Source organism: Plectropomus leopardus, chromosome 19, assembly GCF_008729295.1.
Source record: "Plectropomus leopardus isolate mb chromosome 19, YSFRI_Pleo_2.0, whole genome shotgun sequence".
Lineage (NCBI taxonomy): Eukaryota > Metazoa > Chordata > Actinopteri > Perciformes > Serranidae > Plectropomus > Plectropomus leopardus.
The window spans coordinates 26609671-26625673 of NC_056481.1; the positions used below are offsets into that span (position 1 = coordinate 26609671).

A 16003-nucleotide genomic window follows, 5' to 3' on the forward strand; every position below is an offset into this window, starting at 1 on the left:
AGTTCTCATGAGCAGCTTTTTGGCAGCAGCAGCACAGAAATATTTTTCCATATTTGGGTTACACACAGACCACAGAACTTTAGGATAGTTAGTCTTTTTCTGAAGAACATTTTAAGGATTTTAGGACGTTTCTAGCATTTAAGGAGGTTTCCAAGATTTTAGGACCTTTCTAGGACAAAAGAAAATTTGGAGGATTTCAGGATGTTTCTCAGATTTTAGGACATTTCTAGGACTTAAGAACATTTTAAGAATTTTAGGACGTTTCTCAGATTTTAGGACATTTCTAGGACTTAAGAACACTTTAATTAAAGGACATTTCTAGGATTTAAAAACATTTGTGTGACTTTAGGACATTTCTAGGATTTAAAAACATTTGTGTGACTTTAGGACATTTCTAGGACTTAGGAGCATTTCAAGGATTTTAGGATGTTTCTCGATTTTTTGGACATTTCTAGGATTTTAGGCACTTTTTTTGATTAACAAACTCTTATTTTGATGCTTTTTGGTGCACTCTGGCAACTTTTATATACTAAAAGTGCAAAAACAATTCCTACTGTGAATCAACAATTATCTTGTGAAGTAGAAAATGGTTGGGGGCCACCTGGCACCCTACAGGGGGGCAGATTTGACCCTTGGGCCGTAAGTTGAATATCACTGGTTTAGATCCATCAAAGTCGCACAATAACACAAACGAAATTCAAAATCACAAAATACTATTGAGGCAGTAGTAGTGCTGCAGCTGCCGTGTTCAGCAAGGTAAAATGACTATTTTAGTAAACAGAGCCCGGAGAGAGCAGACATGAGTTTCATGTTCAGTTCAGCTCCCCATCAGGAGAAACTGTCTCTTTAAAAAGTCCTGAGCTTCGCATGACTGTATAAATGAAACTTGGATTAATTTGCATTAGTTGTGTGAGTTTGTAAACAGGATGTTCCTAGGAGTTTAGGACATTTCTAGAAATTTTAGACATTTCTATGATTTTTATGACATTAATAAAATGCCTCTACTTAAGTCCTGGAGCAGAAGTCAAGTCAAAACTGTGCATCTGCCTCCTCCTTGTGCTCCTAATAGCATTTGCAAAAATCCCGAAAACAATCAGTCAGAGCCGACTTGCACCTCTGGAGCTTGAATGTGCATAGATGCAAGTCACCCTGTGTGCAGATTTATGTCAACTCCTGTAATTCTCTGTGTCATATTGCTTGGGCTTTATGTGTTTTTGTTATGTTTAAACACTTGCTGCAAGACAAATTGCCCTCTGGGACTAATAATACATTTACACTTAATTAAACTGAGTTGGATTGAACTGAACTGAACTCAATTGAGTCTCTGACACAGTTGTCAATCATGCCAATCACTGTGGTCAAACTGTCAAATTAGGCAGTGCTGATTAAATATGTATCAAGAATGTGTTACTGTATTTGTCATATCAAAGGTTTTCAGAAACATATTACAGAGCATGTTAAGTTGTTAAATGAGGAAGCTTGCTCTGGCTGATGGGTGGTGCTTGGTTTTTAGTTTGACAGCTAAACAGTTCAATATTTGACAAGATTTTTCTAAATTAACCAACATGGACCAGCTGTTCAATTTTACACAGCCATACACAAGAGTCATGCTGCTAGTGTGGCTAAAAACAAAAGGTCTAAGTCTGATCCGGTCCTGTCAAAGCTACAGTCATACTGCAGCTGATCTGACTGACTGCACATTATTTATTTTTAAAAGCAAACCATGACCAGGACCAGTTTGAACCAACTTCCATGGTAAGAGAATTTTCAATAAGACTTCATCAGCCACATACTTGCTGCTGGTGTTTAAGCCACTGTCATATCTTCTGTTTTTGTGGTCAAGATTTCATAAAGGCTGTCAGTTGTCCAAAACATTACATGCTATCAAATGATTGAAATTAGTCAAATACAACTAAAATCTACACTTTGTGTCCAGACAACATCAAGGAGCAGAGCACTGACCTTGAGGCTGTGGAGGGAGGACTCGGGTGGGTAGACGATGAAGTGGCGCAGAGTGAAGCCAAATCCCTGTGAGTTCTTAGGAACAAAAATGGTGCGTGGGCCCTGCCATGACACACCCTCCACCTCACCCGACGACAGCGGCCGGCGCCTGTTCTCATTGGACGACACCATGCCATCTCTTCGTCCTTTAGCCTATTGAGAAGAGGAAGATGGAGAAAATGTTTTGATCAATAACGCCTAGCTATCCTTTTGGTAGGAAATGAACGCAGTCAAAACTTTACCATGTGAATCTTAAAGTACATGTGGGTAAAGTAAAGTGACTGTGACTGTCTACTAATCCATAGCCCAATGCATTTAAGGGAAGAGTGAGTGGGTGGATGTGGGCGTCTGTGGTCCATTCATCGAAGACTCTGCCCAGATCTGGCCAGGGCAGTATTACACCAGTGCCAGGAATTTCTCAGAGACTTCCTTTCTCTAAAGAGGAAGCTCTATTTTCAACAACAACTCCACCTATAATCACATTTATTACCTCCAGCCAACAATGGAAGAGTTAAAAATATATATCATCTATAAATAACAGCTGTGGAACAACAGGAAATGATTTGGGCTCATAAACACAGATCGGGAGGCAGAGATCACATGACCAGTAAACAAAGGGAGCACAAACCTTTACAAGAGTGTGAGAGTGACTCAAAACATCCACTGGTATTTCTATAGGTACAGGAGGTGAGACTGGAGCCAGTGTTTCCAGTACACAATCACACAGCAACAACACTGAGCACAGTGTAGCTGCTAATTCACATGATATTTACCCTCGATAAAGGAATGTACCGTAGCTCAACCATTAGGGTTGGGTACCAAACTCAGTACTTTCAAGGGTATATACCGAATTGTGTTGGGCACCGATCCACATTAAATCAATACACTCACAATTGTTGGATTTTTGTTTTTGCTGTAACACCAGTACTGACACTCTGAAAATCACATTTACATTAAGTTTATTAAAAATGTGTCTATTTTACTACTTCAGTTTTTTTGTTGTTTTTTTTAAAAAAAAGTAGTTAAAGTGCTTTAAAAAAGCAGTAAAAGTTTATCTTCTTACAGCCTGTGTTTGGGGACATTTCTCCTTAGGGGCAAGTGAAACTTGACCAAGTAGATTTCTACACCAACTTGCCTGACCGAGCATTATTTAATTTTTTTTTTTAAACACATTAATGCTGAACCCTAACCTCAGCCAAAAACAACAGGAAGCCTGTTTCTTAAGACAGGAAGTGGATGGGGAATCTTTCAGCTCAAAGAATGCTTTAAAGGGTAGCAGGGTAAAGACACACACTTTCCACAGAGGAAGGCCAATCAATTTAGATATTTCATGACATGCTCAGTATGCCGGTAACATTCATCTATATGAACCGCACCTTGACTTAATATGGGTAAAAGGACATAATCTGTTGATTTGTGGCTGAATATAAACCTTCATAATAAGCTAAAACATATTCAGTCATCTAATTAAAACTTCTTCTAGGTTCACACTTCTGACTGACTTTTTCAAACTTTTCAAGGACCCACTCTTACAGCATTACATAACCTGCTGTATATGATGCATACAGAATAAAATAACTCCTGCCCACTGAGGTTTCTGTGTGTGGCTGTGTGTGTGGCTGTGTTGGAGAGTTGAGTTGTGCGAAGCCCTAGAGCATGAAGTCATCATATCTGTGTGTGTGTGTGTGTGTGTGTGCGTGTGTGTGCGCGATGGTTGGGTATATTGTTGTGTTAGATTCCTCATCATCCAACATCTCTGCAGGTGACATTTCACACGAGTGCGTGTAAACATAAACCTGAGATGCTGCACATTGCTTAACCTCCCTCTGCCTGTCTCTCTCACTCACACACACTCACTCGCCCACCCAGTCGCAGTGTGAAATGCCGACATGCCAGTGTGTTTTATTAAACATCGTGACTTTTCTCTCTCTGTAACACACAGCTCTTTTACAACACTACACAAACATTATCTTGCAAGCCAATTACAAACTAACATACTAATCTATTAGAGTTCTTGTTTGTTGTGTAAGAAATATTGTCTGATGTAATGGATAACAGTGGAATATGGTTCATTACATTGAACATTAATTTGTTTACGCCACTGGTTCTCAAACTATATTATGTCTGCCACTGGTGGTACACCAGCTCCCTGTAGTGGTATGAAGAGGAATCTCCAAAATATATATATTGGATATATTTTAAATTGGATGAATATATAACACTATGTTATCACCCCTAGCTGTGCTGACACTGCTAACAGTGCTAACAGAGCTGAGGTGTGCAGTGCAGTAAATTGATGAGTAGCAAAATTAACCAATACATCCACCTGCGTGTCCTGTCATAGATGTTCTTGGTGGTTAATCAATTAATGGTTAACTGTTGACATCCCTTCTTTCAAGAAAAAGGTAGATAGGTATTGGTCTCAGTATGACCCCTCTGTCAAAATAAAGGTAGTATAAATGTCATTCCAATCTTGATTTTTCAATTTGTACGTACTCAGGTAGCAAAAATGACCAGGCCCAGCATTGGCCTGAACTCAGCAGTCTTGAAGAAATGAGTTGGGCCGCATCTGGCTGCCAGACTCTGCTGAGACTCGGGATGAATGATGCCCCATAATCGGGCCAAATGAACTGGCCAGATTCTGGCTGCCCACACTGCCATCACCGAGCCCTTATCAAAAATGATCAAGCCCAGCACCAGCCCAAAGTCAACACACTGGAAGAAATAAGTTGGACTGCATCCAGTTGTTGGACTCTGCTGAGACTCGGGATGGATGACACCACAGATTTGGGCCAAATACACTGGCCCAATTCTGGTTGCCGTTTATACCATAATTAGGCCCAGTGTTGTCCCAAACTAAGCAATTTAAATGAAATAAGTCGAGCTGCATCTAGCTGCCAGACTTGGCTGACTCAAGATGAATAACGCTACAGAATCAGGCCAAATAAATCAGCCCAATTCCAGCCAATGTAACTGCCATCACTGGGCCGTTATCAAAAATGGCCTGGCCCAGCATCAGCTCAGACTTGGCATGCTGAAAGAAATGAGTCAGGCCACATCTGGTTGCTGGACTTGGCTGAGATTAAGGACGAATGATGTCCCAGAATCAAGTGCAATCCAGCCCGATTCCAGTTGCAAACACTGCCACCGCTGCTGACACTGTTGTCACTGCTTTCACTGTGTAATGTAAGATGAATGGAGTTTACATTCACCTATAAACACAGCACACTACAGGCAATTATAGCACACGATTTTTCTTGTGCTTAGCTCAGAGCATATAATACTAGCATGTGACAAGAGGAGCAAGCACTTGTTACATTTTTGTCTGTGTTTCAGGAGCAAAAGGCAACACCTTTTTTTAAAATAAATTCTTCAACCAAGCATTAAACTTTCACAGCAGCAAGTCAAAATCAGAATCAGAAATACTTTATTGATCCCAGAGGGGAAATTGCCTAAGTGAAGGATATCTTGACTTGGTTAACAGAATTTGAGAGTCATGAAATATTTTATTGTTGTTTATACCTTGGGTTTGTATGAAGTTTGGCAAAAGAGCCTTTAGGTATGCAGCACCATATATATATGGAATGTTCTGCAAGAAGACTTAAAGCCGCACTCATCGGTTCCTCAAGGCCACTTCAAAGCTCTGCTGCAGGACTTTTGTATGTTGTCTTCTACATGTCAGTGTCAGGGTGTATCTTAGTTGGTCTTTTAATTGTCTTGTTCTCACAGCAAGTATTAACATACTTTTTAGTCCTTCTTTGTGGTACATTTATTTTGTGTTCTTTTTGTGTTTTATATTGTTTGTTTTGTAGTTGTATATTTTGTATTATTTTGTCTTTTTGTTCCATGTTGTCTGTCTGTAACTTTTGTTGATGCCTGTCTTGGCCAGGACACTCTCAAAAAAGAGATTTTTTTACCTCAAGAAGGTTTTTCTGCTTAAATAAAGGTTAAATAAATAAATGATAAAACTGTATTGTTCTATTTATAAAAGGAACTTAAAAATAACTGAAGCATAGTAATGCTAAATGTGTTTCTCCTTCTTACCCTAGATATCAGTCCTTACATGATCCTGAACACACAGCCTGATTGCGGGGCTCTTTCAGAACAACGGGGGCTTGTTGTGCTGACTCAAATATAGCTCATCATTACCATGGGCCACTTACTCAATTTACTCTGTGTTCTGTCTGCTGCACTTCATTTTGCTTACTTGGGTTTAACATTTGAATGGCAGTGCTTTTATTGTTGGCTATTGAAGCGATGTAGTTCATCTGACATTCAGACTGCCACACAATGAGCTCAACAGAGACAATGCAAAAAGACACACATCCACCCTGCATACACACATCAGATAATACAAACTGACAGATGCTAACAAACACACATAAACACACTCACAGCGTATACTAGAAGCTAAATTACTCACTCTCCCAGCATGCAAACATACAAACAGTGTGTATTGGACACTGTATGATCCCTGATGCATACTTGAACAGATGATGTAAAAGCACAACCACACACACACACACACAAGATTTTATATAAAGTACATGGATCTCTTAGTGCGTAGTGAGGACATCAGCGTCATCTCCCTTCCCCTCTGCTAGTCAACAGGCCCCCTCAGTGCTGCGTTACATAACACCTAAAGGAGCTGCAGATATGGCATAACACACACCCTCGAATGTATCAAACCCCACGTGCTGAATCTTTCTCCAAACTGTTGATGATGACAGCCTGCTAAAAGCAAATCTTTTTGACTCAGCTGTGCAGCCCCTGTCCTAACACAGGTTAACCCTTTGAAATCTGAGCAAATTGGCTTGATTTCATTCAAAAACATGGGAGGAAGATAATGAGCAATGATAGTGAAATGACCGAAAAATCAGCAAGAAATTAGAAAAAAGTACATGAAAATCAACCTGAAAAATAAATTCATATAAAAAATAAATAAATAAAATACTAATAACAATTTTAAAAAATAGAAGAAAAAACAAAAAGATAGTTAACAGAGAGGCAAGTAAGCAAAACGTACGTATTTTAAATATGTAATTATAATGATTATCAATATAGTTTTTTTTAATTTACATTGCTTTTTTAAATACAACTTTCTAAATCTACTGATTTATTGCAATTTGTGGAACATTTCACACCAAGTTGCTCATTGTTTTTTTCTTCATGTGTTTGAAAGAAATCACACACCAATGTGCTCAGGATCCATAGGTTTAAATACACAAGAAAAGTGATGTCGCTCCATGTTTCAAATGGGTTAAAGTCACCCCTGATATTGATAGCTTTGACATCAACTTTGGCTCTCTGTGATTAAACAATGACACTCATGTAGTGGAAAAAGAGGGGGATGGTCAATAATTTCTTACAGTGATCAGAGCAGACAGGAAAAGGTTAAAGCAAGATGGCGGAAGAAGCATCCCTGAGGAAATACACCTGTCCACAGTCATTAGATCAGAGAGGAGATGAGGACCCCTCAGAACGATGACAGCCACGGCTGTTTTTAGAGCTGCGGTCAAACTATTATGTACAAGGAGGGACCACAGAGAAATACAAAAGCTAGTCCAGTTTACTGGACTGAGTCCAAAGAGCAGCACTGCAGTCATGACAGGACAACTGCCAACATTACAGAGGGTTTCAGTACATCTATTAGTTTATCACTGTAATATCTCACAAGTTGATCTTACTTCAAATATAAATCTTGGAAACCTACTGCCTTGAAAAAGGTAACTAAATATAATGATTAATCTTAATTTAGATTTGCTTTACATCTAATTGTTCAGTTTCCTTAATATTTAGCTGTATACAGAATTCTGTATACAGCTGTTGCAACTTAAAAATAACAAGTGAAATAACCTTGTTCTTTCTAAGTTAAGTTAATCTGACTTAAGTTCACATTTACAAAACCCTCACGACTAAGAGGATTGTGTAAATGATGAATTAGGAGATCTATCAGTTTGTAGCCAGCAGAATGCAGATACATCGCAAAGTAAACTTGGTTTACTGAAGTTGCTAAATCTTTGAAAGACTGATTTAATGAAACCTGTCATTTTTAGTTGCACAAAATTAAGTAATTGTAATTCAAACTGAAGTAAACGTAACAATTAAATATAAAGTAAACATAAATTAAGTCTAATTATATCTACTTACATTTTTCAAGTCAGTTGGTTTACTAGATTTTTTCAAAGTAAAATCAACTTGTCATATTTCACAGTGTAGTATATACACAATGGGTCAAATGACTGTGTACTGTTAGGGGAGTTTCCCGTGCTGACGTACCCAGTATTACTAACTCTGCACTTCCTGTCAGCTCACAGAGCGTTTTAACATCTTTTAGCTCATTGTTTTTGTTTTTGTGCCCACAGCTTTGCTTTGTGTCTCATCACTTTTATTAGCGTTATTAGTGTCCATTACTTTCAGTAAATTTTAAACACAAAGTTAAAAGCAAAATCAGCCATACAATGTTGTACAAGCACAGTCAAAAAACGATTTATCTTTTATTTTCTTGTCATGTTTGATCCTGTATGTTATCTGTGCTGTCTGTAAACTGTGTTCATGGATGCCTTGCATGTTATACTACAAACCAAATCTACCTAAAGTAACCTGAACCTATTTGCCTCTTACTAATCACCAAAACCTGTAATTACCAGCATGAAATCTCCACTAGCCTGTCTCAGCCAAAACCATGCACCACCTGGTGGCTTGGCGGGATATGACATTTTAAGACACATTAAATATTTTTGGTTGCAAAAATAATCTGCTAGCTGCAGGCTACATTATACTGCTTATTACAAAAGTGAACAGCCCAACATTAACTAGAAATCAGAAGAAATGCACTCATTAATCTTCCCTGCACTTGGAAAGCCTTGCAGTGAAGACCATGAGATAGACTTAGAACCAAACCAGTCAGCTATGATCTAATATGACCGAATTTCTCTTTAATTATCAATGTTGGGCACAACAAGGGCTCCTTTAATCTAGTCATTTATCATAGTAAAGGTAAATAGATGCAGCATCCAGAGAACCTCACAATTAAGTATCAGATGTGATGAAGACAATTTATTTGGCAGAGTATGATCCTTAATAAAAAATGACCCTTTGCCATAAAATCAAACATTGCAATAGTATTGAATAATGGCAAAAAAATAAATTGTGTATTAGCAAAACTACAGTTTCCCCTCTTACCCAGGATAAGCGATGGCGCTGTATGACTCTCCGGGAGCCCCGTCTTCTTGGCGATGTGATGGGGGTCGGGCGGGGTGAGGTGCGAGGTGAAACCCCCCTTAACACTGCCAGCCAGATACAACGAGGTTCGGCGTCGCTACAGTCCACCCCGACAGAGCACTGAAATCGCCACTCGTGGCCTGATGGAGCTGGTGCGACACCTGACACCCTCAGCATAGCACCTCCACATGCACACGCACACACACTGTCTGTGCAGCAAACACACACTAACACACGCCAGGGGTCGAAAAGCGTTCAGACCCCACAACTAAAAAGAATTCGGTCACCTTGGCACGATTTCTGCCCGATGCATCACGGCCAGAAGCGACAATCGAGGGTAAATCAATGAAAACATGAGAAATCAACTACTCAAGTGTCAGAATTAGCACCGTGGATGGAGAGCACCATACATTTGTGAATCTGTAATCCTTGAGTTGGATTTGTCTTGAGCTTCATTATTTGTGTACATCTTCCTTTTGGCAAACTCATCAGCTCATGTTTTTTGGGTCTCAATCTTTGGTGGTCAAGTCATGACGTTCCTGGAATAGATTTGATTTGTCACATTTTGTCCAGTTTTCTACCATGTTGTCTCCAGCTAGTCCTCATCTTTTACAAATCTGGGTTCCACTTGGTCCTTGTCTTTGAAAAATTGAGGCGATTTTCTGCGATTTTCAAAACAGCCGTACAACTCTCAACCACTTCTTGGCCTCTTGCACCTTTCATTTAGTCCAGTTGACAGTTCTAGATGAGGAGTTCAGTAGCATCCTGGCTTTTCCAATGGCCATGAGACACAGCACTGGTCCCAGGGTGACTGCAGTGGCAATTGCCAACTAGTCCTCTTTGAAGCTCCCACAGGAGAATCTTCCCGATGTCAGAAAAACCACTCATTTCACTGAAGTAGTGCTTAGCTGCTGCTGTGCCATTTGGCTTTAATTTGGTGTCCGCCTCTGGATTTTGAATCCATCCCAGACCAGTTGGATTCTGTTGCTGTACCAGTTGAGCTGAGAAGGCAGTTTGTTGTCAGAAAAGATTTTATAATTGGATATAATCCCAAGCTGCTGCTGAGAGATCCAGAGTGTCCCCTTTCATGCTCTGTAGTACAGCATTGGCTGTGTCTGACTATCTTTATTGCTGTCTAAGTATAGTCCTCCCTGCTCTCAACCCCAACATGCCTCTCTCTCTCTCTCTCTCTCTCTTTCATTCTCTCTCTCACTCCCGTGGGTATATTTGCTGACATCCCTGCGCTCTCTCTCTCTCTCTCTTTCTCTCTCTCGGTTACATTCCTCTCATCCCTTTGCTTCACAGTCCAGCCCATTAGTAGAGCAGTGAGTAATGTTTCTCTCTCTCTCTCTCTCTCTGCGTGTGCTGGGTCTCCCTGTCTCCTCCTTTTAGTCTCACAACCTGCTGGCTGATGATGCTGTTGGTATCGGGTACACTATGCATTGTGTGTTTCACCAATTATTTGATCAATCGATCAGTAAATTGACAAGACATTAATCAACAGAAGATGCAAAAATACTTTTCTCTGTTTCATATTAAAGCGACATGTTTGGCTGGGCACTACAAGCACTTTGAGGATGTTGTCTTGGTGTCTGGGAGGCCAGTTTGCATTCATGTTCACTGCCTCAAGTTAATAATGTAGCTGGAGGCGCAGTACACTGGTGCAGGACTGTGAAACTGCTTCCCATTACACATGAGGTTTACAAAAATAAGAGGTCAGTTCAATGCTTAACGCTCTGAAACCTGGAACGACCTCAGATTTTTTGTGCTGCATTCAGACACCATTTACATACAAGGACACCTTTGAAATGTGCGTAAAACGTGGCTAAAAAGCAATGAGCAACTTACAAAAAGGAGATGAAAAAAAGACCTAAAAGTAGTTTTAACCCTTTGAACTCTAGAGGCAGAGTGGGGGTTTCTGGCACAACCTCACCAACTTCCAAGGTGCATGGAGAATGAAAAAAGAGTTAAAAAACTCCAGACACCGACAAGTTTTGGCTTGTGGCCTTCATCAGATGGCTTGATGAAGGCAACAAGCCGAAACGCTGTGGTCTAATAAAGTTGTCCTTTAAACTACAAGCTGCAGCTCTTTGTCCTCTTCAACCCTCTGAACTCTGCCATAGACAGGGTCCACCTGTCTCTATATTGGTATTGTTGCTTATTGCGATGTCTTTAGTTTTTGCAGTATACTCAAATATACTCATTGTTATGAGCAGAGTGCAAAGACGCTGTGATGGATTCATCATTCATTCCTCTGGCGCTACCATGCATTTTTGCATTGCAGGCACTATAATTTAATAACGCCATTATAAACGTACAATGTGGTGGAACGGAAGACAGAACTAGAACTTCTAGCTATTGTATCATTTTTTCTTTAGATGTATATATATAAATATGATAATAGGATAATGCAAACAACAATCTCCCACAGCTTCCCACTGGAGGTCCCTTTATAAATTGTTTTTGGAGAGAGTAACAAAAATTAGCAGTAAATAATACTACTAATACTAATAATAACAATACAGAAAATGTTTATAAAACTATTTTTATAACACTAATGTTGTAATTATTGTAAAGTATTTTATCTATGTATTCATATTCATATGTTTTCTTTTTTTTAAACCTTATTTGTTTTGTTTTTACTTTTTAACTTTTTTCTTCCCCTTTTTTTGTAAATGGTCATTTTCTTGTAACTCATACCTTGTAACTTCTTCCTGTGTTTTTTAGACATACAAATTTGCTCAGGTTTTAAAGGGTTAACCTATAATGTAAAAAAAAAAAAAGTTAGTAGTTAGTAGCAGTCCTATGCTTCTATTACAGCAAAACTGCGACCAAGTGTAAATGGCATGTCTCTGTGTATTTGTGTGTATGATTCAAAGTGTGTCTGAGACAGTAAAAAAATTAATACAACCAAACTGTCAGCTTGTATAAATGTTTGTGCTTCTTGAATAACTCTAAATGTGAACGACTATGTGTGTGTGTGTGTGTGTGTGTGTGTGTGTGTGTCCTCCTCTAGCCCTCACTAACAGCTCCAGCAGTGCTGTCAGCCCCTCAGTCCTCTTCTCATTGACACCTGAGAGCAGCTACAACGACAGGCAGCCAGAGAAAGAGAGAATGAAGATAAAGAGGGAGAAGTGGGATGTCGAGACGCTGAAAGAGACTGACGTCCATGCAAACATCATCCAGCAGCCTCTGCATCTCTCAGCTCCTCTCTTCCTCCGGCCATTTCTTTCCTTTCCTCCTCTTTCCTCTCTTATTTCTCCTCTTCAGCACTTTATTTTCCACTTGTTCCACTTTTCTTTTTTATGTTTCCTTTACATTTTCTTAGTAAGAATCTCAAAGATCTCTGTTTGGTTCTCTTTGGCGACACCTGCAGCAACAAGCAGTAATTGCAAGTATGTTTTTCGTCTGCAATAATCTCTCTTATTTATTTGTTCGGCCATCGTAGCTGCTCCCAATGCTAACAGAGACCAGAAGAAACAGTACGCCAAACACGACAAAACTAAAATTTTCAAGGACATTACTCATCTTAAATGTAAAACAAAACCAATAGAGCCAAAGTTTTGCTGCCTGAAACTGACCAAAATGTCAACATTATTTGAGCGATACAGTACATGCCCCTCAATTTTAAGACTTTAGGTTTCAGAAAGGCATTGTGACCAAAGAGTGCACTTATGACAGCGTTTTTCGGACTCTGAGGACTCATAATCATGGAGGAGTCAAGCCAGAACAAAAATAACATAATGTGATGTGTGAGTCAGAGGAGAATATGCGTCTGTTCTGCCCTGATGCTTTGTGCCTCGGCTCCAGAGCTCAAGGCGAGCACCGCCAGTACGAGGGTGACAAACCACATGATGGCTGTGAGGAGAAATGCTTATCTCTGGCTGCCTGACTCTCTGTTCACTTCACTTCATAGTGAACAAATACAAAGCACCTACTACCAAAAGCAAAAATACATCTAATCATATACAGTGATAAAATCTATCAGGGTTAAATACATGTGAAAGGCATCTGAAAGCAGCAAAAGAGAAGTGATGTCGCCCCAGGTGTCAAAGGGTTAAAGAACATAAGGCATGTCACATGCTTCAACAGCCAATCAGCTTCTGGCAAATACAGCTGATTAAGCAGTCTTTTTTTCATGTTTTTGTCATTTCATCATTGTAGCAAGTATCCCACGATCACTGTCCTCATTCATATTTTAAGATGCTACAAATTATATTAAGCTACACAAAAAAAGTCAAATTGTTGTTAACTGGCAGGTTCACAAAAGTTTCAACTCATCGTGTTGCAAATCTCCAGTCTGAACTGGGCCGTGTCTAGTGTCATTTAAAAAAAAAAACGTTGATTTAGCTCTGTGACTACCTCCACTGCCAACTTAACGGCAGAATAACGATGTCCCTTTTACGTAGATCAGTGAGGCAGAACACTGTTTTATGCACTCCCGCATAAAAAGAGCTCAAAGAAAAGATTATCTCAGGCCTATCTAGGCCATCAGATCTCAAACTCTTCCAGACTTTAATAAAGCGAAATTAATCATCAGTTAGCACACACACTAAAGCGAGTTTTTACAGCACGGCAGTATATAAAAGATATCCACTCAGACTCTCTACAAAAGTCATTTTTGCAACTTTTTAGCCATGCTGTCTAATAAACGTCTATGCGAAGTGGTCTGTGAAAGGCTTGGGCTTGTGGGAAATGATGTTTGTTCCAGTCTGCAAAAAACAAAAATGCTAAATAGAAAACATCCATGGATAGCTCAAAAATAAATAACTAGACAAATGGAGTGAACAACACAACACTGCTGATTAATGTTCCAAAGGTGGATTTTTAGTAACTTGCAGTATATAAATGATAATGTTTTTGATTCTCCAACAGAACTTCTCATTTCACATCAGGTCTTTATTTAGGAGATTTTGGTTCTTTAAGCATGACTGTTGATCAGGTCTGTCACGATACTGGAATTTCTGACTTTGATACATACAATGAAAAATATTCACATCACACATAAAAAATGCCATTTAAAGTTTTTTGTGAAAAGATAAAACGTACACAGTTAAAACATGACAAGGACACCTTTTCTTTTCTTGGTCAGTAACAGAGAACATTAGAATGACTGTAATAGACAATACAAGCCAGAAAGAACAGCTGGTGCTGATGTGGAAAATTAGTATTGAAACGGCTTCAAATATTTAGTATCAATATGTCTCAACTAATCAATATTTTTTACAGCAATACTGCAAAATCTGTCAAAGAAATACTGAAACTCTTCACATTTACAAATCACAAATTGAAGCAATTCTATATCAGTGGGGATATGTTCTTCAAACGGCATCATGAAACATCAAATTCTGCATCAGAGCATTCCCCAGTGAAAACGGAAAACCATACTCATTCCATACTGTGTTCTCCAAGTAAGGAGGAAATCAATATGCGAAATAAATACTCAATATCCTGCTGATATCTGAATGAAAATCACCCAATTTAGTTAAGGAAGTTGTAAACTTTGGGGTCAAGTGAGTCCTTAAGTTTAAGGGGAATGAGGAGCGAGGAAGAGAGCAACACAACGAGTGGGAAGAAGAATAAAGCAGAGAGCAAGGTAAATAAAGAGCTGTCAGCCGGGATCTCAGTGTGAGAGGAGAAGAGGCAGACAGAGAGAGAGAGGGGGGGGGGGAGGGAGAGACAGAGAGAGAGAGAGAGAGAGAGAGAGAGGAATTCATAGAGAAAGAGTAATCCCTGCAGGACAGAGACGGAGGACAAAATCATGTCACTTAGGCCACAGTGAAGTGTGAAAACAGCAAAATGTCATTCAACAACTATTACAGGGAAAAGTCCACTGAGATAAACACAAAGAGAGTTAACCCTTTCAAACCTGGATTGACATAATTTTTCTTGTGCAGACTACAGAAAAAAACATATTTTAATATAGGTTATATGCTATATAATTAAATATATTTTATTATATCTATTTATTTTAAAATATTTGATTTCCTTATTGTAGGAGCTGAGCTGGAAATTCCAAGACTAAACAAAAATGCACAGTCTGCCATATGCATGAACACAAATTATCAAAAAATTAAGAACAAAAAGCACATAAAATGTGCTGTGCCAAACAGTCTCTAAATGCTTGTATAAAAAATTGTTTAAAGCAGCTTTCAGGAAGCCATGTCAGACTAAATGCTGGGGCTGTTTTCTAAAACAACATTGGAAAAATACCACATTTTTTAAAAATAATTTGGGTATAATATCACCACATTTACTGATGTTGTCTCTCATGCAATCCAAGGAACCTCCCATGAATTTCAAGTGACAGTGGTTTAGGAGAGAGAGAGATGGAGAGACAGAGACAGTGTGGACAGAGGGACAAAGAGGAGGCTGCAGCTGATGACAGGACTGAACTCACTAATACAGCAGCACTGACGAGACATGGGAGCCACTCCATAATACCACACACACACGCGCGCCTACACACACGAACGCACGCTCACTCACTCACACACACACACACACACACACACACACACACACACACACTCTAAACACAGTTTAAGTCCCACAAAGAAAAATACTAACTATAATTGGAGTGTTTTTTGTGAGTATTACTGCTTCACAGTACTGACTACACAAACTATGATGTTACTTCCCTGCTAAAACTGTGCCTCTCTCCTCTCTCCTATGGTTGGGCAGTATACACGATACATACCGTTACCGCAATATGAGACCACATACCACCTGAGATTTTGGATATCGTCATATCATGATATGAAACAAGTGTTGTCTT

At 39.2% G+C, this 16003-nt stretch overlaps 1 protein-coding gene across 4 annotated transcripts in view; it reads right to left on the reverse strand.

Annotated features, from left to right (window-relative positions):
- LOC121958979 (rho GTPase-activating protein 23-like) overlaps positions 1–16003 on the reverse strand; it is an 82515-nt gene that overhangs the window by 22832 nt on the left and 43680 nt on the right. For 3 of the 4 annotated variants that reach the window (XM_042508163.1, XM_042508165.1, XM_042508161.1), the window contains exons 1-2: positions 2244–2278; positions 1963–2154 (exon numbers count right to left, since the gene is read on the reverse strand). In XM_042508163.1, the coding sequence (XP_042364097.1) occupies positions 1963–2154; positions 2244–2264 (213 nt within the window). In that variant the 5' untranslated portion in view covers positions 2265–2278. Of the gene's footprint in view, positions 1–1962; positions 2155–2243; positions 2279–16003 lie in introns of those variants that run through there. The other variant, XM_042508164.1, reaches the window with a different exon arrangement.